At 41.0% G+C, this 27,870-nt stretch overlaps 3 protein-coding genes across 4 annotated transcripts in view; 1 reads left to right on the top strand and 2 right to left on the bottom strand.

Moving 5' to 3' along the window:
- Window positions 1-14,408, top strand: part of LOC122690167 (zinc finger protein 677-like) — a 41,307-nt gene extending 26,899 nt beyond the window's left edge. Inside the window, exon 4 of one of the 2 annotated variants that reach the window (XR_006340004.1) lies at window positions 13,630-14,408. The gene's annotated coding sequence lies outside the window, so the exon portion shown is untranslated. Of the gene's footprint in view, window positions 1-8,930; window positions 9,262-13,629 lie in introns of those variants that run through there. The other variant, XR_006340005.1, reaches the window with a different exon arrangement.
- Window positions 1,019-2,050, bottom strand: LOC122690044 (vomeronasal type-1 receptor 4-like). The gene has a single exon (XM_043896994.1). The coding sequence runs from the start codon at window positions 2,048-2,050 to the stop codon at window positions 1,019-1,021; it is 1,032 nt and encodes a 343-aa protein (XP_043752929.1).
- Window positions 14,409-16,657: 2,249 nt separating the features above from the next.
- LOC122692839 (vomeronasal type-1 receptor 4-like) lies at window positions 16,658-17,686 on the bottom strand. Its single transcript, XM_043900651.1, has one exon. The coding sequence runs from the start codon at window positions 17,684-17,686 to the stop codon at window positions 16,658-16,660; it is 1,029 nt and encodes a 342-aa protein (XP_043756586.1).
- Window positions 17,687-27,870: the final 10,184 nt, after the last annotated feature.

The following is a 27,870-nucleotide window of genomic DNA, read 5'->3' as shown; positions in this document are numbered from 1 at the left end:
GGAGGGTCAGAATGGGGAACACATGTACACCCATGGCTGATTCATGTGAATGTATGGCAAAAACCACCACAATATTGTAAAGTAATTAGCCTCCAATTAAAAAAAAAAGCCGTCATTTAAACTGGAGTAAGAACTTGCTCATGGATTGTTTATACATTTGAGCCCATGGTGCAAATATCTTAGGCACATAAACTATGCCTGGAAAACCTTTACCCTTTATACACTAAAGGAAGGATCACAAGTGGAATTTTATTTATTTAGGCTGTGCTGGGTCTTCTTTGTTGCGTGCGGGCTTTCTCTAGTTGTGGTGGGTGTGGGCTCCTCACTGCAGTGGCTTCTCTTGCAGAGCACAGGCTCTAGGCACACAAGCTCCATAGTTGAGGTGCATGGGCTCAGTTGCCCTGTGGCATGTGGGATCTTCCTGACCCAGGAATCGAACTGGAGTCTCCTGCATTGCCAGCCGGATTCTTTATCACTGAGTCACCAAGGAAGCCCCAAACATACACTACTAAATATAAAATAGGTAACTAATAAGGGCTTCCCAGGGGGCTCAGATGGTAAAGTGTCTTCCTGCAATGTGGGAGACCCGAGTTCAATCCCTGGGTCAGGATGATCCCTTGGAAAAGGAAATGGCAACCCACTCCAGTACTCTTGCCTGGAAAAGTCCATGGATGGAGTAGCCTGCTAGCAACTTCACTTTAATAAGGACCTAGTGGAGACTTCTTAGATGGTCCAGTGGTTAAGAGTAAGTCCTTTCTAGGCAGGGAGTATGGGTTCAATCCCTGGTCAGGGAACCAAGTCCCCCATGCCCCGAGGCCTGGTTTACAACAAAAAAGAAGGGACCTACTGAATATCACAGGGAATTCTACTCAATCCTTTAAATGGCCTATATGGGAAAAGAATCTAGAAAAAGTGGATATACATATATATCTACAACTGATTCACTTTGATATACATCTGGAACTAATACAGCATGATAAATCAACTATACCTTGATAAAATTTTAAAAACATACAATTTACATTTTTCTGATAAGATTAGGGGATACTGAGTTCTTCATGTACAGAAAGCAGAGACTGGATACAATGGAGTCACGGCTCATGAGCAGAAAGGGGCTGATAAAGGGAAAACACACAGAAATCAAGGCAGCTGTATTCACCAACCACCAACTGGGGTTATGATTAAGAGCAAGAGTAACATTAAAGATGCAGGACAGGGTGTGGAAACACATGAAGGTGCTCACCAGGAGCAGGATGCTTTGGGTGGCTCTGGACTCAGCGGAGGATCTGGGAGAAACACTAGCCTTGTGAATATACTGGACTCGCCGACTGTGTCTGTACAGGGTGAGAATCATGGAGCCACTGGCCCAGAAGATGAGCACAGAAAATGAAACTTCAGGGAACACTATCAAAGCTACATATATTGAGCCTGAAATGTTCTCAAGATCTGTGGCAGCACAGTACTCTGAATCTCTTGTATTTGTCATGTTTGTGCTGTACCATTTGCCAGAAACATATAATGCATACAGAGGAAAAATGAGATTTACAAACATGCACTGGATCCAGCAGAAGGAAATGGAGAAGGAAATGTACTTTGGGGCTTTGACTTTAAGATTCTTCCAACAGGAGTTCATGGGGCTGATTGTGATGGTCTGAAACAGAGTCAAGAGGCAGGTGATGCCAAAGGACACACTCCTGCCCACTCTCTCAACATACAAAATAAGTTTGCAGGCAAAATCACTAGCAAAGTGTTTCAACCTCAAAGCTGTAATTGTCTGAGGGACTCCTTTTGAGAGAATGAGCAATATGTTTGCTATAGTCAGGTGCTTACCAATCAAGTCTGTGACCCTCAACCTACACTGAGTGCGGTAAAGAAAGAGGTAATGGTACAGAAGGGAGAAATTGCCCCAGATCCCAAGCACAGTTTGTAAGAAGAAGATTATTCCTACGGCCAGTTGGCTGGAGGCTGTTGTGTCATTCAAGATACTCCCCTTTAAATGATGACAACAGTGACTCCTCAGAGCAGAATGGCTCAGATAAATTTGTGACATCGGGAGCCAACTTTCCTTGTGTGCTTTTGTGAAATTGCCAAGGCTTCTCAAGACAGGAAACGATGATGAGAGAATCAGTATATGTTATGAAAAAGTCAGTAGGAAGGATGAAGTGGTGGTAACCTGGAGGAAGCAATGACAAATGAGAGTAAATTGAAAGAAAGCATACAACAACATTTTAATAAGAAGCTTACTGGAGGAAGAAAAAAATATCTCCATCAGTGCCCTCATCTTAAAACAGGTCACTTCTAAATGCATTCCCTTCTAAATTTTAAATAACATATTGTTTTATTGTATGGACAACAAAGCTCCCACATGATACAGCTAAAACCCAGTGCAGCTAAATAAATAAATATTTAAAAAATATATATACGATAAAGAGCACAGAATATATATGCCATATGTTGAAATAACTTTGCACAGATTAAAATTAGGATTGGTTCTCATCAATACACACACACACACACACATAGATACAACATAGAACCGCACAAGTATCTCCTGAAAACCACAGAATAAAATAAACAGTGGACAGAGTCTTCAGACAGAAGCTTCGATAAAGAAGTTATTCAGTGGATAAGACATGTGGAAAAATATTCTACATCGTTGGTAATCAGGACAATTAAAATATAACCACTACTTATATGTCATCAAATACCATCAAGAAATCTGAAACAGAAATGACAAAAATGCCAAGTTTTGGCATAGCTGTGGATCAACCAAGAATCTCATACACTGATGGTGGGTGTTCAAATTGGTACGAACATTTTGGAAAACTGTGGTGTCTACTTAGCAGATCTGATGTAATCCTGTTCTGAGAAATCCACTCCTATGAATATACTCAACAGGATTTTGTACATGTATCACCCAAAGATTAGTTATATTAATAAAATTTATATGAGAACCCTAATCATTACTAGCAAAGGAGAAAGGGAAAGATATACCCATTTGAATGCAGAATTCCAAAGAATAGCAACGAGAGATAAGAAAGCCTTCCTTAGTGATCAGTGCAAAGAAATAGAGGAAAATAATATGATGGAAAAATCTAGAGATCTCTTCAAGAAAATTAGAGATACCAAGGGAACATTTCATGCAAAGATGGGCTCAATAAAGGACAGAAATAGTAGGGACCTAACAGAAGCAGAAGATATTAAGAAGACGTGGCAAGAATACACAGAAGAACTGTACAGAAAAGATCTTCATGACCCCGATAATCACAATCGTGTGATCACTCACCTAGAGCCAGACATCCTGGAATGTGAAGTCAAGTGGGCCTTAGGAAGAATCACTACAAACAAAGCTAGTGGAGGTGACGGAATTCCAGTTGAGCTATTTCAAATCCTGAAAGATGATGCTGTGAAGGTGCTGCACTCAATATGCCAGCAAATTAGGAAAGCTCAGCAGTGGCCACAGGACTGGAAAATGTCAGTTTTCATTCCAATCCTAAAGAAAGGCAATGCCCAAAATGCTCAAACTATTGCACAATTGCACTCATCTCACACACTAGTAAAGTGATGCCTAAAATTCTCCAAGCCAGGCTTCAGCAATACGTGAACCATGAACTTCCAGATGTTCAAGCTGGTTTTAGAAAAGACAGAGGAACCAGAGATCAAATTGCCAACATCTGCTGAATCATCAAAAAAGCAAGAGAGTTCCAGAAATACATCTATTTCTGCCTTATTGACTATGCCAAAGCCATTGACTATGTGGATCACAATAAACTGTGGAAAATTCTGAAAGTGATGGGAATACCAGACCACCTGACCTGCCTCTTGAGAAACCTGTATGCAGTTCAGGAAGCAACAGTTAGAACTGGACATGTAACAACAGACTGGTTCCAAATAGAAAAAGGAGCACGTCAAGGCTGTATATTGTCACCCTGCTTATTTAACTAATATGCAGAGTACATCATGAGAAGTGCTGGGCTGGAGGAAGCACAAGCTGGAATCAAGACTGCTGGGAGAAATATCAATAATCTGAGATATGCAGATGACACAACACTTATGGCAGAAAGTGAAGAAGAAATAAAGAGCCTCTTGACGAAAGTGAAAGAGGAGAGTGAAAAAGTTGGCTTAAAGCTCAACATTCAGAAAACAAAGATCATGGCATCCAGTCCCATCACTTCATGGCAAATAAATGGGGAAACAGTGGAAAGAGTGACGGACTTTATTTTTCTGGGCTCCAAAATCACTGCAGATGGTGATTGCAGCCATGAAATTAAAAGACGTTTACTCCTTGGAAGGAAAGTTATGACCAACCTAGATGGCATATTAAAAAGCAGAGACATTACTTGGTCAACAAAGGTCCATCTCATCAAAGCTATGGTTTTCCAGTGGTCATGTGTGGATGTTAGTTGGACTATAAAGAAAGCTGAGCGCCAAAGAATTGATGCTTTTAACTGTGATGTTGGAGAAGACTGTTGAGCGTCCCTTGGACTGCAAGGAGATCCAACCAGTCCATCTAAAGGAGATCAGTCCTGGGTGTTCATTGGAAGGACTGATGTTGAAGCTGAAACTCCAATACACTGGCCATCTGATGCAAAGAGCTGACTCATTTGAAAAGACCCTGATCCTGGGAAAGATTGAGGGCAGGAGGAGAAGGGGATGACAGAGGATGAGATGGTTGGATGGCATCACCGACTCAATGAACATGGGTTTGGGTGGACTCCGGGAGTTGGTGATGGATAGGGAGGCCTGGCGTGCTCCAGTTCATTCGGTCGTAAAGAGTCGGACACGACTGAGCGACTGAACTGAACTGAATAGCCCCTAACTCTTAATACCCACCTACCCATTTAACAGTTGAATGATCAATTAATCCTTTGATAGTCACACAGTGAAGTCCTATATAGCAATGATACTGAAAAACAGCAATAATATAAAACAATACAGATAAATTCACAAAGATGTAATGGAATGGTAGACAAAAGTCCAAATGAAATATCCTATATGATTTCTTTCATGTGAAGGCCAAGAGAGGCAAAGTGATCTAATATTAAATGTCATAATACTTGTAAATGTATGCCCAATAATCCAGGCCTACCAATATAACTAACAAAGCTATATCCTTGGAAACAGTGAGTAAGAAGGAGCACAGAAGAGTTTCATGGGAATTGAGAACATTCTCTTTCTTGATCTAGTTGTGGTCTCCAGAGGTGCAATCATTCCTGAAATTTCACTGAGCTGCCCACTTATAAACTGCGAACATGTATTTAATTTTTAAAAACACATGTATTATCAAAAAATGTGGAATGAGCTTGTGAAAGGCTGTTTCTGTGAATGTGTCTCATCTGTTGCCAGTGTCTGTGAAGGAGGGGAGCTAAGCCGAGATCATAACTCCGACAATGAAACTTAAGAGAATAGTCACACTGCTGCATACACAGAATCATTGATTTTGTCATAAAATACAGCAGAGCAGTATCCTAAGTCTTCATGTTTTGTGTTGATTTGTTGCCCCATTTGGCATCATATCCATGGTGAAAATAATGTGTACAGAGAGATACGACTTGTGACCACACAATCTTCTCCTAAAGACCAGGAAATATAATGAACAGTAGACATAGTTTTCATACAGGAACTTTGGGAAAGAAGTTACATACTCTCCAGTAGTGCAAAGTGGAGACCCCAATATACTCGGGAGACTGTTGTTTCAAAAAATATTTTATTTATTTCGTCTTATTTATTTGGGTGTCCTAAGTCTTAGTTAATGGCATGTAAACACTTAGTTATGGCACGTAAACTCTCAGTTATGGCATGTGGCTTCTAGTTCCCTGACCAGGGATTGAACCTGGACCTCCCAGCATTGGGAGCACAGCCTTAACCTCTGGACCACAGGGAAGTCCTTTCCTTGGGAGCTTTTGCTTTAAGTTCCAGCCAGCTGGATTCCCTGGGGCTGATCATGGCTGGAGACACTTAAAGGGCAAGGAGTGCCAATGGACCCACACTATTAGTTCTGGGGGCATAGAGAGCACATTTGCATGGCTAAATCCCTGAAGACAAGCTTCAGTTAAACGCTGCCACTGTTATGGAGATGCCTTTAAAGGGAATGACCAAAAAGCAACTACAGTCCTGTGCCTGAAGGTCAAATCTGTGAACCTCAACCCTCATTCATTGTAGTAAAGGAAGAGATTAAGGTAAGAAGAGAAAACGCCAGGATTCCAACTACAGTCTGAGAGGAGCACACCATTCTTATTGCCAACTCCCTGGAGGCCATTCTGTCAGTTGTTTGATGTTCGTAACTGCATGGGGTAGGCACTGGCACTGATTTTGTTGCAAAGATAAGGAGATCCTAGGTACAGAGAAGTCAAGGGATCTGTCTAAATTCACAAGCTGATTACAGGCTGAGTGGTGGTATGAACCTGGAAGGCTGAGTCCAAGACAGTGTCCTAACCACTGTGGCGCACCAACCAAACACATCAGCTGTGTTGCTGAATAATCCAGTCTGAAATTTAGTTTTGTTTTTGTATCATATAGCTTCTTCTATCAGTTCAGTTCAGTCACTCAGTCCTGTCCGACTCTTTGCAACCCCATGGGCATCAGCACACCAGGCCTCCCTGTCCAACACCCACTCCCACAGCTTGCTCAAACTCATGTCCATCGAGTTGGTGATGCCATCCTACCATCTCATCCTCTGTCATTCCCTTCTCCTCCTGCCCTCATTCATTCCCAGCATCAGGGTTTTTTTCCAGTGAGTCAGTTCTTCACATCAGGTGGCCAACATATTGGAGTTTATCCCAAAATGTTGATATAATTTTGGTTGTAAAAAGTTTCCATAACTGCATTAATATTTATTCTGTGGTCAATAACACATCAAGAAGATACCCTAGATTAGGAAATGGCACCAACCCTAGGATTCTTGCCCGGGAAATCTTAGGAACAGAGGAGCCTGGCGAACTAGAGTCAATTGGGTTGTAAACTGAGCCACTAGTATGTAAAACACACACACAGACACACACACAGACACAGACACACACACACACACATGCACACACAGAATGCTATAGGAAAGTACCTCGTGTCCATACTGGACATAATGAATGCAAGATTTCCTCTATATAAGTTTTGCAACAGAAAGATGCATTCCCATCATTTCAGGCAAATATTCACTATAGGATCTATCAAAAAAAGACTTGGACAACATTACTTTGTTTAAAAAACTATGAATCGTGAAATACTACTATATGATAAACGAGTATAGGATAGAAATGAAATAATTATTTTGATAGATCCTTAGGTATTTTTAAAATTGAGGTTAAGGGAGATTACAATATAACAAGATTTGTGAAGAATATTAACATACTGCTGCTGCTGCTGCTGCTAAGTCACTTCAGTCATGTCCGACTCTGTGAGACCCCATAGACAGAAGCCCATCAGGCTCCCCCGTCCCTGGGATTCTCCAGGCAAGAACACTGGAGTGGGTTGCCATTTCCTTCTCCAATGCATGAAAGTGAAAAGTGAAAAGTGAAAGGGAAGTTGCTCAGTCGTGTCCGACTCTTAGTGACCCTATGGACTTCAGCCTACCAGGCTCCTCCATCCATGGGATTCTCCAGGCAAGAGTACTGGAGTGGGGTGCCATTGCCCTCTCCGATTAACATACTAGACACATGTAAAATATAATCTGGAGAATATTGACTCTTGTGTGTTGCAAAAGTGAAACCATAAAGAAATGAATGTGTGCTTGGAACTGGTGTTAGAGTATTACGAGATTAGACAACATATGAGAAGATACATTGGTCCTGACAACTATATTCCAAACCTCAGCATTCCAAAGCTGCCTTTTCCTGAAATGCTGCTTCTCTATCTTGAAGAGGGATAGCAATCTCGCCATCGTCATCAGCCCTCAAATGTTTCACAAAAGACACCGTTACTATGTCCAGTAAGCACATTATATGCTTAGGGTTATATATATATATATATATATATATATATATATATATATAATCATTTCTATTCAAATAAAATCATATTCACTGTTTCTGTAGAGTTTAAGAAAATCGTTACTTTTTTATCCTAGTCTTTATGGAAAGCATAAAGGCATTATAACACTTTTAATATAAATTTAAAATTAATCTAGAATTTCTGAAAGGTTATGTTACAGCAGATTGATCTTAAAAATACAACCCTTTAGCTCCTTGAAGTTGATCTTCTGGCACTTCCCTGGTGGTCCAGTGGCTAAGACTCTGCCCTCCCAATTCAGGGAGCCTGGATGTGATCCCTGGAGAATTTAGATCCCACATGCTGCAACTAAGAGTTCACATGCTGAAACTAAGACAAATACTTTTAAAAATGATCCCTCATTATTATCACTAGGGCTGTTCCTTGAGTCCTTCACAATAAGAGTTTCACAAAATAGCTTTAGGAGCTATCAAGTTCGGTGTTACCTGGTGGTAGGAAAGATTGAAGGCCAGAAGTGAAGGGGACAACAGTGGATGAGATGGGTGGATGGCATCAGTGAGTCGATGGTCATGAGTCTGACCAAACTCTGGGAGAGAGTGAAGGTTAGGGAACCCTGGTGTGCTGCAGTCCATGGGGTTGCAAAGAGACGGACCCAACTGAGTGACTGAACAACAACAAAGATGTTGATCTCGCTTTAAGTAAGCTCTCTCCTAAGGAATTATTCTGCCTTCCTGACCTGCTTTGCCACTGGATCTGTTCCCACTCTAGCCCTCGCCCCCCAGAATGATCCCTTTTCCAGACATGAACACTTACTCAGACCTCCTTCCTTACAGACTCTGCCTCTTAGACTGAAATACAAAGTACTCAACTGCTTCTCATTCCTTCTCATGGGAAGGATGCTGGTCTCATGGCAGCCAGGACGTGAGTGGGAGGGAGGCAGTCAGACCCTGAGATATATGTTTATGAGCTGTGATCTCATCCTCCTTCAGATCTGCAATTATCATTTCACTTGAAGTGGCAATGACAGGACCAGCTTGAGGAGCTAATGATCTTTCTTAAAAACTTTTTTTGAGTTGCTAATTACCAAAACCAATTGTGAGTCTCCTGTGAGTATCTCCAAAGAGACCGCTGATGTGTTTGAGAGAAGGTCATGATTTTTCATGATGAAGGATATTGTGAAATGATTAGCATTTTTATACAACTCTGAAATCTGTTGCCTTTGTAAACCGGTTGTTTGATCTTAGGTTTTCTCCCCAGCCACCACCAAACCACTTAACAAAGTCAATTGTGAGTCTGCCAGGGTTTGTTCTGGAAACAAACCTGATAAAAGTTGAGTATGACACAAGAATTTTTCTTGTGTGTGTTCATTTATTTATTTACTTGGCTATACTGGGTCTTAGTTGTGGCACACAAGCTAAGCAGCATGTGGGATCTAGTTCCCTGATCAGGGATCAAACTTGCACACCCACTGCAAGTTTGTGGGAGGCTTGGAGTCTTAGACACCAGGCCACCAGGGAAGTCCCTGTATGGGACCTTCTTTTGTGTATTCAAAACAGCTCTACCTCTTCTTCTCTTTCTTGTATCTCTGATCCTACACTGGACTACACAGTTTTAGATCCCGGGTGAAGACTTCAGTTCAGTTCAGTTCAGTCACTCAGTCATGTCTGACTCTTTGCAACCACATGGACTGCAGCACACCAGGCCTCCCTGTCCCTCACCAACTGCCGGAATTTACCCAAACTCATGTCCATTGAGGCGATGATGCCATCCAAACGTCTCATCTTCTGTCGTCCCCTTCTCCTGGCTTCAATCTTTCCCAGCATCAGGGTCTTTTCAAATGAGACAGCTCTTCACATAAGGTGGCCAAAGTATTGAAGTTTCAGCTTCTCTATCAGTGCTTTAAATGAACAGTCAGGACTGATCTCCTAAGGATGGACTGGTTGGATCTCTTTGCAGTCCAAGGGACTCTCAAGAAACTTCTCCAACACCACAGTTCAAAAGCATCAATTCTTCAGTGCTCAGGTTTCTTTATGGTCCAACTCTCACATCCATACATGACTACTGGAAAAACCACAGCCTTCACTAGACGGACCTTTGTTGGCAAAGTAATGTCTCTGCTTTTTAATATGCTATCTAGGTTGGTCATAAGTTTCCTTCCAAGGTGTCAGGGAATGTTTGACGGGAGGATTCCTACGTGCTGTCTCTCATGAGTCCTTTGTCCCTCTTCAAGTGGAACAGCATGCTGCTCCCAGGGACTGAGGTCATTGTGTGAGGCAGACTTGGGTCTCCTTTAGTAAACATTCTCTTTAGGACAAAACTGCTTAGTCTCCTTCCCCTTTCTTGAGATATGGATTGTCTCCTGAACTTGTGACTAACATTACCCCTTGTTCCCCTGGTAACAGTTGCTGTACATTTGGTTTTCTGATCTCTATCATTCCCGAAAGAAGTTTCTTGTACCACAACCTATATATACTCATAGAAAAATCATTAAAGCACCTTTGCTCCATCAGAGCTTAGGTCCCTGGATCTTTTTTGTCTCTCTCTCTCTCTCTTTTACTTTCTTATCGTCGACTCCGTACCACCAGGTTCTGGTCCATTAAAGGACCCCAACACAAGGAGTAAGCATCTTTTAATTTCATGGCTGCTATCACCATCTGTATTGACTTTGGAGCCCCCAAAATAAATTCAGTCACTGTTTCCACTATTTTCCCATCATTTGCCATGAAGTGATGGAACTGGATGCCATGAACTTAGTTTTCGAATGTGAGTTTCAAGCCAACTTTTTCACTCTCCTCTTTCACCTTCATCAAGAAGCTTTTTAGTTCTTCTTTCCTCTCTGCCATAAGGGTGGTGTCATCTGCATATCTGAAGTTACTGATATTTCTCCCAGAAATCTTGATTCTAGCTTGTGCTTCATCCAGCCCAGCATTTCTCATGATGTACTCTGCATATAAGTTATATAAGCAGGGTAACAATATAAAGCCTTGACATTCTCCTTTTCCTATTTGGAAGCAGTCTGTTGTTCCCTGTCCAGTTCTAACTGTTGCATCTTGGTTGTCATATAGTCTTCTCAGGTGGTCTGGTATGCCCATCTCTTTCAGAATTTTCCAGTTTATTGTGATCCACACAGCCGAAGGATTTGGCATAGTCAATAAACTAGAAATAGATGTTTTTCTGGAACTGTCTTGCTTTTTTCGATGATCCAGCGGATGTTGGCAATTTGATCTGGCTCCTCTGCCTTTTCTAAAACCAGCCTGAAAATCTGGGAGTTCATGGTTCACATCTTGTTGAAACCTGGCTTGGAGAATTTTGAGCATTACTTTACTAGTGTGTGAGATGAGTGGATTTGTGTGGTAGTTTGAGCATTCTCTGGCATTGCCTTTCTTTGGGATTGGAATGAAAACTGACCTTTTCCAGTCCTGTGGCCACTGGGGAATTTTCCAAATTTGCTGGCATACTAAGTGAAGCACTTTTACACCACCATCTTTTAGAATTTGAAATAGCTCAACTAGAATTCCATCACCTCTGCTATCTTTGTTAGTAGTGATGCTTCCTAAGGCCCACTTGACTTCACATTCTAAAATGTCAGGCTCTAGGTGAGTGATCACACCATTGTGATTATCTGGGTCATGAAGATCTTTTTTGTACAGTTCTTCTGTGTATTCTTGCCACCTCTTCTTAATATCTTCTGCTTCTGTTAGGTCTATACCATTTCTGTCCTTTATTGAGCTCAGGTTTGCATGAAATATTCCCTTGGTATCTCTAATTTTCTTGAAGAGATCTCTAGATTTTTCCATTGTATTATTTTCCTCTATTTCTTTGCACTGATCACTAAGGAAGGCTTTCTTATCTCTCCTGGCTATTCTTTGGAACTCTGCATTCAAATGGGTATATCTTTCCTTTTCTCCTTTGCTTTTCTCTTCTCTTCTTTTCACAGCTATCTGAAAGGCCTCCTCAGACAGCCATTTTGTTTTTTCACAGTTCTTTTTCTTTGGGATGGTCTTGTTCCCTGTCTCCTGTACAATGTCACGAACCTCCGTCCGTAGTTCGTCAGGTTCTCTGTATATCAGATCTAGTCCCTTAAATGTATTTCTCACTCCCACTCTATAATTGTAAGGGATTTGATTTAGGTCATACCTGAATGGTCTAGTGGGTTTCCCTACTGTCTTCAATTTAAGTCTGAATTTGCAATACGGAGTTCATGATCTGAGCCACAGTTGGCTCCTGGTCTTGTTTTTGCTGACTGAATAGAGCTTGTCTATCTTTGGCTGCAGAGAATATAACCAATCTGATTTCGGTGTTGACCATCTGGTGACGTCAATGTGTAGAGTCTTGTGTTTTGGAAGAGGGTGTTTGCTACGACTAGTGCATTCTTTTGGCAAAACTCTGTTTGCTTTGTCCTGCTTCATTCCATACTCCAAGGCCAATATTGCCTGTTACTCGAGGTGTTTCCTGACTTCCTACTTTTGCATTCCAGTCCCCTATAATGAAAAGGACATCTTTTTTGGGTGTTAGTTCTAAAAGGTCTTGTCGGTCTTCACAGAACCATTCAATTTTAGCTTCTTCAGCATTACTGGTCAGGGCATAGACTTGGAACACTGTGATATTGAATGGTTTGCCTTGGAAACGAACAGAGACCATTCTGTCATTTTTGAGATTGCATCCAAGTACTGCATTTCAGACTGTCTTGTTGACTATGATGGCTACTCCCTTTCTTCTAAGGGATGGTACCTCATTGTGATGTTGATTTGCATTTCTCTGATAATGAGTGATGTTGTGCACCTTTTAACGTGTTTGTTAGCCATCTGTATGTCTTCTTTGGAAAAATGCCTGCTTAGTCCTATGGCCCATTTTTTGATTGGGTGGTTATTTTTCTGGAATTGAGCTGCATGAGCTGCTTGTATGTTTTTGAAAGTAATTCTTTGTCAGTTGCTTCGTTTGCTCCTATTTTCTCCCACTCCGAAGGCGGTCTTTTCACCTTGGTTATGGTTTCCTTCGTTGTGCAAAAGCTTTTCAGGTTAATCAAGTCCCTTTTGTTTATTTTTGCTTCTATTTCCATTACTCTGGGAGGTGGGTCATAGAGGATCCTGCTGTGATTTATGTCACAGAGTGTTTTGCCTATGTTTTCCTCTAGGAGTTTTACAGTTTCTGGTCTTTCATTTAGATCTTTAATCCATTTCTAGTTTATTTTTGTGTGCAGTGTTAGAAAGTGTTCTAGTTTCATTCTTTTACAAGTGGTTGACCCGTTTTTCCAGCACCACTTGTTAAAGGGATTGTCTTTTCTCTTTCCTTGCCTCTTTTATCAAAGATAAGGTGTCCATAGGTGCATGGATTTTTCTCTGGGCTTTCTGTTTTGTTCCATTTCTTTACTGGAGTTAAATCACTGAAATATATGCCTGACCATTTTGGAGGAGCTTGCATTTTGATGGCAGAAATGGATGATCCTGCTCACATTTTTTATTGTCTGAAGAGGGCAGGAAAACTACCCTCTGGAATGGGAGGTCCCAGTTCTGCATTCTCTCCTTAATGTTTTCCTGATTTCAATCTTGAAGGGTCATCACGTCATTCAGAGACAAAGCTTTGGACTTTGGTCTCTAGGGATCCAAGTATACCTGGCTGTCCCTTATGCCCTGCACATGGCTTTAAGTACCCCTGGGTTCTTATTTCATATATCATATTTCTTCGAAGGACAATCTGAATATGGGAGAATGAGTCAGACATGAAAAGCCACGTTTTCTGATACAAGGGTGGTGTGATGGCAACTCTGAAGCTGGTTCTGGAGCTCTACCTCAAATTTAACATTCCACTCAGCAGCAAGATGGGTTTTAAGGAATGGCATCAACATGCAGAATAGAGGAGAGCATGGAATGTTTACTGGAGCCCTCAGTTGACTTTTCCTCATGTAAATTTTGGACTGTTTTCCACTATATCTCAAAACACTTCTAATATTGTTGAGGACCAGAGAACTTCTTAGGCTTAACTTTCATCCTGAATCTATGAAATTTCTGTCAGCAGTACTATTCAGGAGCAGTCATTGGTTATGCAATAAATGATGAGACAACAACTTTAAGGGGCAAAATCACTCTTTTCATTTTCCAGCAGGCAAACACACAATCTGAACAAAGCGCACTATCCAATTGCCCTGTGAGAGTTTTCAGTCCAACTGAGAAGTTTGAGAGTGAAACATAATCAGTCAGGCCACACCTATTTTTGACACTAACTGCAAGTGTGCGGGTTCCCAAAACCACACTCAGTTTCAATAATTCTCTAGAAGGACTCAGAACTCTCTGAGAGCTAGTCCACTCATTGTAATGGTTGATTAGAAGGTAAAGATACATTGGTGTATCAGACCGTCAGGAATTCGCCTGCAATGCAGGATACCCGGGTTCGATCTGGGTTAGGACGATCTCCTGGAGAAGGGAATGGCAACCCACTCCAGTATTCTTGCCTGGAGAATTCCGTGGACCTCTGTGGGCTATAGTCCTTGGGGTCATAAAGAGCTGGACACGACAGAGCGACTAGTAAAATAACATCTGTCAATGGAGGAGATGCATGGGCCAGAGTTCAGGAAAAATAGTCAAACTGGAGCTCCAGTTTTCCTCTCCCCATGAAGTGATGGTGTGTCATTTTCCTGGCATTGATACCTGACTTCACAGGAGTACGGCCACCAGGGAGCGTCACCCAAGCCCAGGTGCCCAGAGTGTTGTACTTGAGCTCCATCAGGATCCGTCTGTGTGGCTGAGCTTTAGTCTCCAGTTGTTCTGAGAGTCAGGCTAATCCTGTTATCTCCAGTTCCTCTAGAAGCCAGCCTGATAGCACACAGCCTAAAGCCCCAGCTGACTTATAATGTGAGAGAGGCTGGTGTTCACCCCATGAAACAAACTAAACTATTCCTTCTATCAGAAAGGCAATCTACAGAATGGGGAAAAAATATTTGCAAATGATGCAACTGATGGGGACTAATCTCCAAAATATACAAACAGCTCATACAACTCAATATCAGAAATTCAAACAACCCAATCAAAAACTGGGGAAAGATCCAAATAGCTATTTCTTCAAAGTATACACGTGGCCAACAGGCTCATGAAAAAATGTTCAACATCAGTAATTATTAGAAAAATGCAAATGAAGACTAATGAGATATCGCCTTAGACTGGTCAGACTAGCCATCATCAAATGTCTACAGATTGTAAATGCTGGAGAGGGTATGGAGAAAAGGGAATCCTCGTTCATGGTTGGTAGGAATGTAAATTGGTTCAGCCACTATCAAGAACAGGCTGCAGTTTCCTTAAAAAATCTAAAAATAGAGCAACTAATACCATATGATCCAGCAATCCCACCCCTGGGCATATATCCAGAGAAAAGATAAATGCATCCCAATGTTCATAGCAGCACTGTTTACAGTAGCTAAGACATGGAAACAACCTCAATGTCCATCACGTGGATTAATGGATAAAGAAGATATGGTATATAAACACAATTGAATATTACTCAGCCATTAAAAAGCATGAAATAATTCCATTTGCAGCACCATGGATGGACCTAGGGATTATGATACTAAATGAAGTCAGCCGGACAGAGAAAAACAAATAGCATATAATATTGCTTCTATGTGGAATCTTTTTTTCAAAAGAGATAGAAATGAGCTTATTTACAAAACAGATAGAGACTCAAAGATAGAAGAGAAATTTATGATTATCAAAAGGGAAAAAGGGGAGGAGGGACAATTTAGCAAGTTGGAATTAACATATACACACTACCATATATAAAATAGATAAGGAACAAAGACCTAGTGTACAACACAGGGCACTGCACTCAATATTTTATGATAATCTATGAGGGAAAGAATCTGAAAAAGAAAAAAAATATATATATATATATAAGTGAGTCACTTTGCTGTGTACACATGAAACTAACATAACATATACTTCAATTTTTTAGAATATCTAAATTAAAAAAGGAAAACAAAACACAAACAAAAGCCCTCATTTAAACTGGGCTAAGTCTTGCTCATGGATGGTTTCTACATTTGAGACCATGGTGCAAATATCTTAGGCATATAAAATATGCCTGGAAAACCTTTACCCTTTATACACTAAAGGATCTCAAGTGGAATTTTATTTATTTATTTATTTAGGCTATACTGGGTCTTGGTTGTTGCATGTGGGCTTTTTCTAGCTGCAGTGAGCATGGGCTCCTCAATGTGGTGGCTTCCCTTGCAGAGCACAGGCTCTAGGCACACAGGCTCAGCAGTTGAGGTGCATGGGCTTAGTTGCCCTGTGGTATGTGGGATCTTCCCGACCCAGGAATCGAACTGGAGTCTCCTGCGTTGCCAGCCGGATTCTTTCACACCCAGGCACCATGGAAGCCCCAAATATACACTACTACATATAAAATAGGTACCTCCTGAGGACCTAGTGGAGACTTCCCAGGTGGTCCTGTGATTAAGACTAAGCCCTCTCTAGGCAGGGAGAAGGGGTTCAATCCCTGGTCAGGGAAACAAGTCCCACATGTCCCGAGGCCTGGTTTACAACAAAAAAGAAGTGGCCTACTGTATAGCCACTCTGCTCAATACTCTGTAATTGCCTACATGAGGAAAGATCTAAAAAGAGTAGATATACACATATACGTATAACGGATTCACTTTTTATATACCTGGAACTAGCACAACACTGTAAATCAACTAAACCTTGATAAAATTTTAAAAACATACAATTTACGCTTTTCTGATAAGATTAGGGGATTCTGAGTTCTTCATGTACAGAAAGCAGAGACTGGATAGAATGGAGTCACGGCTCATGAGCAGAAAGGGGCTGATAAAGGGAAAACACACATTAATCAGGCCAGTTGTATACACCAACAACCAACTGGGCTTATGAAAAATAGCCAGAAGAATGTTAAAGATGCAGGACAGGGTGTGGAAACACATGAAGGTGCTCGCCAAGAGCAGGATGCTTTGGGTGGCTTTGGACTCAGCAGGGGTTCTGGGAGACACACTAGCCTTGTGAATATACTGGACTCGCCGACTGTGTCTGTACAGGGTGAGAATCATGGAGCTACTGGCCCATAAGATGAGCGCAGAAAATGAAACTTCAGGGATCACTACCAAAGCTGCATATATTGAGCCTGAGATATTCTCAGCATCTGCGGCAGCACAGTACCCTGAATCTCTTGTATTTGTCATGTTTGTGAAGCGCCATTTTTTAGAAACATATGCATACATGGGAAAAATGAGATTTACAAACAGGCACTGGATCCAGCAGAAGGAAATGGAGAAGGCAACGTACTTTGGGGCTTTGACTTTAATATTCTTCCAACAGGAGTTCTTCGGGCTGATTGTGATGGTCTGAAACACACTCAAGATGCAGGTGGTGCCAATGGACATACTCCTGCCCACTCTCTCAACATACAAAATGAGTTTGCAGGCAAAATCACTGGCAAAATATTTCAACCTCAAAGTTGTAATTGTCTGAGGGACTCCTTTCGAAAGAATGACGAAAATGTTGGCTATAGTCAGGTGCTGGCAAATCCAATCTGTGACCCTCAACCTGCACTGAGTGTGGTAAAGAAAGAGGTAACGGTACAGAAGGGAGAGGTTGCCCCAGATCCCAAGCACCGTCTGTAACAAGAAGGTTATTCCAATGGCCAGTTGGCTGGAGGCTGTTGTGTCATTCAAGGTACTCCCCTTTATATGATGACAACAGTGACTCCTCACGGCAGACTGGCTCATATCAGTTTGTGACATCGAGAGACAACTCTTCTTGTGTGCTTTTGTGAAATTGCCAAGGCTTCTCGAGACAGGAAGCGATGATGAGAGAATCAGTCTATTTTACAAAGAAGTCAGCAGGAAGGATGAAGTGGTGGTGACCTGGAGGAAGCAATGACAAGTGAGAGTAAATTGAAAGATAGCATAAAACCACCTTTTAAGAAGAAGCTTCCTGGAGGAAAAAAATATCTCCATCAGTGCCCTCATCATAAAACAGGTCAATTCTAAATGCATTCTCTTCTAAATTTTAAAGAAGATAATATGTTATTTTAGGGGCTTCACTGATGGCTCAGATGGTAAAGAATCTGCATGCAATGCAGGAGACTCTAGTTCGATTCATGGGTCAGGCATATCCACTAGAGAAGGGATAATCTTACCCACTCCAAGAATATCCACTTCAGAATTCTTAGGCTTCTTGTGTGGCTCAGCTGGTATTTAAAGAAGATAATGTATTATTTTAGAAAAAAAGACAGGAGTTATTCGAAGAGTCATACAATCTAAAATATATGCTAAAGGTACTTCCCTGGTTGTCTGGTAGTTAAGAAACTGCCTTGCAATGTAGGGGACACAGGTTTGATACCTGATTGGGCAACTAAGTCCTATATGGCACGGGGTTTCTAAACCTGGGATCTGCAACTAGAGAGTCTGTGCACCGAAACAGAAGATCCTGCATGATACAACAAAGATACCACATGATCAAGACCCAATGCAGCTAAATAAATAAATATTTGAAATACCTATATATATATACATTAAAGCGCACAGTATATATAAACCATATGGTGAAATAACTTTTGCACACATTAAAATTAAGACTGGATGTCATCAATACACACACAGAGACACAAATATAACTTAGAAATACACAAGCATGTTCTAAAAACCACAAGATAGAATATATAATGGACAGAATCTTTCAGGAGAATCCTGGAGAAAGAATTTATTCAATGGATAAGACCTGTGGAAAAATATTCCATTCCTTGGCAATCAGGTCAATTAAAATATAACCGCTGCCTATATGTCATCAAATACCATCAAGAAATCTGAAACAGAAATGACAGAAATGCTAAGTTTGGCATAGCTGTGGATGAACCAAGAATCTCATACACTGATGGTGGGTGTTCAAATTGGTACACACATTTTGTAAAACTGTGGTATCTGCTTAGCAGACCAGATGTAATCCTGTTCCTAGAAATCCACTTCTATGAATATATTCAACAGCATTTTGTACATATATCACCCAAAGATTAGTTATATTAATAGAATTTATATGAGAGCCCTAATCATTACTTGTAATAGCCCAAAACTCTTAATACCCCTTAACAGCTGAATGATCAGTTAACCCTTTGATAGTCACACAATGAAGTCCTATATAGCAATGATAATGAAAAATCAACAATAATATAAAACAATAAAGATAAATTCACAAAGATGTAATGGAATGGAGGACAAAAGTCCAAATGAAAGATGCTGTATGATATCTTTCATGTGAAGGCCAAGACAGGCAAAGTGATCTAGAATTAAATGTCACAATAGTTGTCAATGTGTACCCAACAATCCAGGCCTACAAATACACCCAACAAAGCTATAGTTTTGGAGACAGTATGTTAGAAGAGGCAAAAAGATTTTCATGGGAACTGAGAACATTCTCTTTCTTGATCTAGTTATCTCCAGAGGTGCAATCATTCCTGAAATGTCACTGAGATACTATGCACTTATAACCTGGGAACATGTCTTTAATTTTTTTTTTTAAGAAAACATGTATTTTCAAAAAATGTTGAAGAGTCTTGGGAAAGGCTGTTTCTGTGTGTCTCATGTGCTGTCTGTGTCTGTGAAGGAGGGGAGCTGTAAGCCAGGATCATAATTCCAACAATGAAACATCAGAGAATAATACTGCTGCATACAGTGAATCGCTGATTTTGTCATAAAATTCAGCACAGCAGTATCCTAAGTTTTCATGCTTTGTGTTGATGTGTTGCTCTGTTTGGCATCATATTCATGGGGAAAATAATGTGTACAGAGAGATATGACATGTGAGCACATAATCTGCTCCTAAAGACCAGGAATTATAATGAACAGTAGACATAGTTTTCATACAGAAACTTTGAGAAAGAATTTATATACACTCCAGTAGTGCAAAGTGGAGACTCTGATATGCTCGGGAAGTTTTTTTTTTGTTGTTGTTGGTAAATGATTTTATATATTTTGTCTTTTTATTTATCTATTTGCCTGCACCAGGTCTTAGTTAATGGCATGCAGACTCTTAGGTACCGCATGTAAATTCTCGGATATTGCATGGGGCTTCTAGTTCCCTGACCAGGGATTGAACCTGGAACCCCTGCATTGAGAGCACAGTCTTAACCTCTGGACCACAGGGAAGTCCCTTCCTTAGGAGCTATTGCTTTAAGTTCCACCCACCTGTATTTCCTGGAGCTGATCTTGATGGCTGGAGACACTTCAGGGGCCAGGAGAGTCAATGGACACACCATACCAGCTTTGGGGGCATAGAGAACACATTTGCATGGCTAAATCACTGAAGACAAGCTTCAGTTAGAGCCTGCCATTGTCACGGAGATGCCTTTAAAGGGAATGACCATAAAGTTAGTACAGTCTGTGCCTGAAGGTCAAATCCGTGAACTTCAACCCACATTTATTCTAGTAAAGGAAGAGATTAAGGTAAGAGAGGAAGCACCCAGGATTCCAGCTAAAGTCTGAGAGGAGCACGACATTCTTGTTGCCAACTCCCTGAGGCCATTCTGCCAGTTGTTTGATGTTCATAACTGCATGGGGTAAGGACTGGCACTGATTTACTGCAAAGATAGGGAGATCCTAGGTACAGAGAGATCAGGGGATCTGTGTAAATTCACACGCTGATTACAGGCTGAGTGGTGTTAAGAACCTGGTAGGCTGAGTCCAAGACAGTGTCCTAAGCACTGTGACGCACCAACCAAACACTTCAGCTGTGTTTTTTTTTTTTCTTTTTTTCAGCTGTGTTTTTGAATAATCCATTGTGAAATTTAGTTTTGTGTTTATATCATACAGTTTATTCTATCAGCTCAGTTTAGTCATTCAGCCGTGTCTGACTCTTTGTGACCCCTGGGACGGCAGCACACCAGGCCTCCCTGTCCATCACCAGCTCCTGGATGTTCCTCAAACTCATGTCCATTGAGTTGGTGATGCCATCCAACCAGCTCATCCTCTGTCGTCCCCTTCTACTCCTGCCTTCAATCTTTCCCAGCATCAGGGTCTTTTCCAATGAGTCAATTCTTCACATCAGGTGGCCAGAGTATTGGAGTTTATTCCATAGTGTTTATATATTAAAATTTTCATTGTAGAAAGTTTCCATATCTCCATAAGTATTTATTCTATAGGTCAATAACATATCAAAAATATTCCCTGGATTCAGAAATGGAAACCCACTCCAATATTCTTGCCTGGGAAATCCTATAAACAGAGGAGCCTGGTGAGCTATAGTCCATGGGGTCACAAACTGAGCCACTAACATGTACACAGACAGAGACACACAGTCCTGTAGGAAAGTACCTCCTGTCCATATCGGATTTAATGAATGCAAGATTTCCTCAATATAAGGTTTGCAAGAGAAAGATGCATTCCTAACATGCCAGGCCAAAATTAGCTATGGTATCTTCAAAAAAAGTCTTGGACAATACTACTTTAATAAACTATGAACCATGAAATACTAGTATATGATAAATGAGTGTAGGATAGAAATGAAATAATATTTTTGATCTAAATCCTTAGGTCTTTTTAAATTTGAGGTTAAGTGAGACTACAATATAACAAGAGTTGTGAAGAATATTACCATCCTAGACCCATGTAAAGTACAATCTGGAGAATATTGACTCTTGTGTGTTGCAAAAGTGAAACCATAAAGAAATGAATGTGTCTTTGGAATTGGTGTTAGAATATTATGAGATAAGACAACATATGAGAAGATCCATTTGGTCCTGACAAGGGTATTCCTAAACTCACCATTATAAAGCTGCCTTTTCTTGAAATGCTGCTTCTCTATCTTGAAGAGGGAAAGCAATCTCCCCATCATCATCAGACCAAAAATGTTTCAGAAAAGACACGATTGCTACGTCAAGTAAGCACGTTATATGCCTAGTGATATATATATATATATATATATGAAATCATTTCTGTTCTTCAAACAAATTCACATTCATGCTTTCTGTAGAGGATTAGAAAATCATTACTTTTCTATTCTAGTCTTTCTGGAAAGCATAGAGGCAGCATGATAACACTTTTAAGACAAATTTAAAATTAATCTAGAATTTCTGAAAGGTAACATTACAACCGATTGATGTTAAACATACAACCCGTAAGCTCGTTGAAGATGATCTTTTGGCATGTCCCTGGTTGTCCAGTGGCTGAGACTCTGCCCTCCCAATGCAGGGAGCCTGGGTTTGATTCCTGGCTAGGAAAATAGATCCCACATGCTGCAGCTAAGAGTTCACATGCTGCAAGAAAAACACATAGTTTGAAAAATGATTTCTCATTATTATCACTAGAATTGTTCCTGTGAGTCCTCCACAGTAAGAGTTTCACAAAATAGCTTTAGGAGCTGTCAAGTTCAGTGTTACCTGATGCTGGGAAAGATTGAAGGCAGGAGAGAAAGGGGAGGACAGAGGATGAGATGGGCGGATGGCATCACTGACTCGATGGACATGAGTCTGAACAAACTTTGGGAGACAGTGAAGGAAAGGAAAGCCTGGTGTGCTGCAGTCAGTGGGGTTGCAAAGAGTCGGACACACCTGGGGGACTGATCAACAAAGATCTTGATGTTGCTTTACCTAAACTCTCTCCTAAGGAGTTGTTCTGCCTTCCTGACCTGCTTTGCCACTGGATCTGTTCCAACTCTACCCCCAGCCCACAGAAAGATCCCTTTTTCAAACATGAACACTTACTCAGACTTCCTTCCTTACGGACTCTGCCTCTTGGACTGAGATACAAAGTACTCGACTCCTTCTGATTGCTTCTCATGAGAAGGATGCTGGGCTCAGGGTGAAGGTCATGGCAGTCAGGACATGAGTGGGAGGGAGGCAGTCAGCCCCTGAGATATAGGTTTAGGAGCTGTGATCTCATCCTCCTTCAGATCTGCAATTATCATTTCACTTGAAGTGGCTATGACAGGGCCAGCTTGAGGAGCTAATGATCTTTCTGAAAAACTTTTTTTGAGTTGATAATTACCAAAACCAATTGTGAGTCTCCTGTGAGTATCTCCAAAGAGACCACTGATGTGTTTGAGAGAAGCTTGTGATTTTTCATGATGAAGGTTATTTTGAAATGATTAGGATTTCTACACAACTCTGAAATCTGTTGCCTTTGTAAAGTTTGTTTGATCTTAGGGATTCCTCCACAACCACACCCAACCCACTTATAAAGTCAACTGTGAGTCCACCAGGCTTTTATTCTGGAAACAAGGAAAAAACACCCAATTAAACTTGAGTATGACTAAGAATTTTTTTATGTGTGTGTTCATTTATTCATTTACTTGACTGTGCTGGGTCTTGGTCATGGCATGCACACTATTAGTTGCAGCTAGTGGAATCTAGTTTCATGATCAGGGGTCAAACTTGCACACCCTCTGCAATAGGGGCTTGGAATCTCAGCCACCAGACCACTAAGGAAGTCCCTGTATGGGACCTTCTTTCTTGTACTCAAAATAGCTCTACCTCTTATCTTTCCTGCATCTCTGATCCTACACTGAACTATGCAGTTTTAGATCCTGGGTGAAGACTTAGGTGGTCGTTAGAGCTAGAGGAACATAAATGATAGTGAAGGAATATCTTTGGGGCTTGAGGGTGGCTTTTCAGTGTTTGCTGGAACACTCTACTGTCTTTACAGCACTCTCAGGGCCCTTTTTCATGGTACACGGAAGGCTTCTAGTCACTGATATATCCACCATGGCTCCCTTTGGGCCTGGAGCCAAATCCTTGAGTTGACCTTTCTCTACCATTTATGGTTCACACCTCAACTCCATTTTCTCCCCTGGAAGTAGGCCAATGATTGCCTTCAGTACAGTCACCCCGCCAACTCTTTGCAACCCATGGATCTGCACACCAGGCTTCCCTGTCCATCAGCAACTCATTAACCTTGGTGAAACTCATGTCCATCAAGTCTCGGATGCCATCCAACCATGTCACCCTCTGTCATCCCGTTCTCTTACTGCCTTCAATCTTTCTGAGCATCTGGGTCTTTTCCGATGAGTCAGTTCTTAGTATCAGGTGGCCAAAGTATTGGAGCTTCAGCTTCAGCATCAGTCCTTCCAGTGAACATTCAGGACTGATTTCCTTTAGAATTGACTGGATTGATCTCCTTCCAGTCCCAGGGACTTTCAAGAGTCTTCTCCAACACCATGGTTCAAAAGCAGCAAGTCTTTGGCCCTGAGTTTTCTCTATGGTCCAACTCTCACTTGCATACATGACTACTAGAAAAACCATAGCTTTGACTAGATGGAGCTTGTCAGCAAGGTAATGTCTCTGCTTTTTAGTATGCTGTCCTGGTGTGTTATAGCTTTTCTTCCAAGCAGCAAGTGTTTTTTTAATTTCATGGCTGAGTCACCATGTACAATGATTTGGGAGCCTAAGAAAATGAAGTCTCTCATTGTTTCCATTTTTTTCCCTTCTATTGCCATGACGTCATGGGTCCAGATGCCATGATCTTAGTTTTTTTGAATATTGAGTTTAAGCCAGCATTTTCACTGTTCTCTTTCAGTTCCTCTTTGCTTTCTGCCATAAGGGTGGTGTCATCTGCATATTTGAGGTTATGGATATTTCTCCCAGCAAGCTTGATTCCAGCTTCTGCTTCCTCCAGCCTGGCATTTGGCTTGATGTACTCTGCATAGAAGTGTAATAAAGAGGATGACAACATACAGCTTTGACATACTCCTTTCCCAATTTGGAACCAGTCCGTTGTTCCATGTCTGGTTCTAACTGTTGCCTCCTGACCTGGATACAGGTTTCTTAGGAGGCAGGTAAGGTGGTCGGTATTCTCATGTGTTGATGAATTTTTCGCAGTTTGTTGTGATCCACACAGTCAAAGGCTTATGCTCCTGAGTCCTGAGTTTCAGTGTCTCTACTGTGCATGAAGAAAGCTCTGGCTGAAAGGATTTGGAATTAGTCAGAGGCAGACTGTGTCATAACTTTTTGCAAAGGAATTTCCACTCATGTCTTTACTGGGGTTAAAGCACTGAAATATATGCCTGATCCTGTTGAAGGAGCTTGCCATTTAGGTTGCAGAAATGAATGATCCTGCTCTCATTTTTTATTGTCTGTATAGGGCAGGAAAGCTACCCTCTGGAATGGGAGATCCCAGTTCTTTGTTCTGTCCTTGATGTTTTCCTGATTTCAGACTTCAAGGGTCATTGCTTCTTTCAGAGACGAAGCTTTGGTCTCTGGGCTGTAGGGATTCGAGGACACCTGGCTGTCCCTTCTACCCTCCACATAGCTTTAAGAACCCCTGGGAAGCTACCATATTTCTCCCAAGGACAGTCTGGAGATGGGACAATGGGTCATTAAAAGCCAAGTTTTCTGATACAAGGATGGTGTGATGGCAACTCTGAAGCTTGCTCTGGAGCTCTAGCTCTAGTTTTATACTCCACTCATCAGAAAGATGGGTTTTTTCCTTTTTTTGGAAAATTCTCATTTTATAAAATTTTAATTAATTTAATTGGAGGCTAATTAATTACAGTATTGTAACAGTTTTTGCCACGCATTCACATGAATCAGCCATGGGCTTACATTTGTTCCCCATCCTGAATGCCCCTCTCACCTCCCTCCTCACCCATCCCTCTGGGTCATCCCAGAACACTGACCCTGAGTGCCCTGTTTCTTGCATTGAACCTGGAGTGGTGATCTATTTCAAATATGGTAATATACATGTTTCAGTACTATTCTCTCAAATCATCCCACCCTTGCCTTCTCCCACAGAGTCCTAAAGTCTGTTCTTTACATCTGTGTCTCTTTTGCTGTCTTGCATGTAGGGTCTTTGTTGCCATCTTTCTAAATTCCATATTTATCAGTTAATATACTGTATTGGTGTTTTTCTTTCTCACTTACTTAGCTCTGTATAACAGGCTTCAATTTCATCTACCTCATTAGAACTGATTCAAATGCATTTTAATAGCTGAGTAATATTCCACTGTGTACATCTTCCACAGCTTTCTTATCCATTCGTCTGTCAATGGACATCTAGGTTGCTTCCATGTCCTAGCTATTGTAAACAGTGCTGCAATGAACATTCAGGTACATATGTTTCTTTCAATTCTGGTTTCCTCAGTGTATATGCCCAGCAGTGGCATTGCTGGGTTATATGGCAGTTCTATTTCCAGTTTTCTAAGGAATCTGCACACTGTTCTCCATAGTGGCTTTACTAGTTTGCATTCCCACCAACAGTGTAAGAGGGTTCCCTTTTTTCCATGGCCTCTCCAGCATGTATTGTTTGTAGACTTTTGGATGGCAGCCATTTTGAATGGCATGAGATGGTACCTCACTGTGGTTTTGATTTGCATTCTCTGGTAACGAGTGATGTTGAGCATCTTTTCATGTGTTTGTTAGCCATCTGTATGTCTTCTTTGGGGAAATGTCTGTTCTGTTCTTTGGCCCAGTTTTTGATTGGGTCATTTATTTTTCTGGAATTGAGCTGCATAAGCTGCCTATACACTTTTGAGATTAATTCTTTGTCAGTTGTTTCATTTGGTATTATTTTCTCCCATTCTGATGGCTGTCTTCTCACCTTGCTTATGGTTTACTTTGTTGTGGAAAAGCTTTTACGTTTCATTAGGTCTGATTTGTTTATTTTTGCTTTTATTTCCATTACTCTGGGAGGTGGGTCCTAGAGGATCCTGCTGTGATTTATGTTAGAGAGTGTTTTGCCTATGTTTTCCTCTAGGCGTTTTATAGTTTCTGGTCTTACATTTAGATCTTTAATCCATGTTGAGTTTATTTCTGTGTGTGGTGTTAGAAAGTGTTCTAGTTTCATTCTTTTACAAGTGGTTGACCAGTTTTGCCAGCACCACTTGTTAAAGTGATTGTCTTTTCTCCATTGTATATTCTTGCCTCCTTAGTCAAAGATAAGGTGTCCATAGGTGCATGGATTTATCTCTCGGCTTTCTATTTTGTTCCAATGATCTATATTTCTGTCTTTGTGCCAGTACCATACTGTCTTAATGACTGTAGCTTTGTAGTATAGCCTGAAGTCAGACAGGTTGATTCCTCCAGTTCCTTTCTGGCGGAATCTTTAGGGTTTTCTATGTAGAGGATCATGTCATCTGCAAACAGTGAGAGTTTCACTTCTTCTTTTCCAATCTGGATTCCTTTTATTTGCTTTTCTTTTCTGATTGCTGTGGCCAAAACTTCCAAAACTATGTTTAATAGTAGTGGTGAGAGTGGGCACCCTTGTCTTGTTCCTGACTTTAGGGGAAAGGCTGTCAATTTTTCACCACTGAGGATAATGTTTGCTCTGGGTTGGTCATATATAGCTTTTACTATGTTGAGGTATGTTCCTTCTATTCCTGCTTTTGGAGGGTTTTTTCATAAATGGGTGTTGAGTTTTGTCAAAGCCTTTCTCCGCATCTAAAGATAATCATATGGCTTTTATCTTTCAATTTGTTAATATGGTGTATTGCACTGATTGATTTGCTGATATTGAAGAATCCTTTCATCCCTGGGATAAAGGCTGCTTGGTCATAATGTATGGCCTTTTTACTATGTTGTTGGATTCTGTTTGCTAGAATTTTGGTAAGGATCTTTGCATCTATGTTCATCAGTGATATTGGCCTGTAGTTTTCTTTTATTGTGACTTCTTTGTCTGGCGTTGGCTTTAGGGTGATGGTGGCCTCATAGAATGAGTTTGGAAGTTTGCCTTCCTCTGTAATTTTCTGGAAGAGTTTGAGTAGGATAGGTGTTCACGCTTCTCTAAATTTTTGCTAGAATTCAGCTGTGAAGCCATCTGGCCCTGGGCTTTTGTTTGCTGGAAGATTTCTGATTACAGTTTCGATTTCCATGCTTGTGATGTGTCTGTTAAGATTTTCTATTTCTTCCTGGTTCAGTTTTGGAAAGTTATACTTTTCTAAAAATTCATCTATTTCTTCCAAGTTGTCCATTTTATTGGCATATAATTGCTGATAGTAGTCTCTT

The sequence above is a fragment of the Cervus elaphus genome, chromosome 4 (genome assembly GCF_910594005.1).
Source record: "Cervus elaphus chromosome 4, mCerEla1.1, whole genome shotgun sequence".
NCBI lineage: Eukaryota > Metazoa > Chordata > Mammalia > Artiodactyla > Cervidae > Cervus > Cervus elaphus.
The sequence above is the reverse complement of the archived record's forward strand: the minus strand, read 5'-3'. Positions and strand labels throughout refer to the sequence as shown.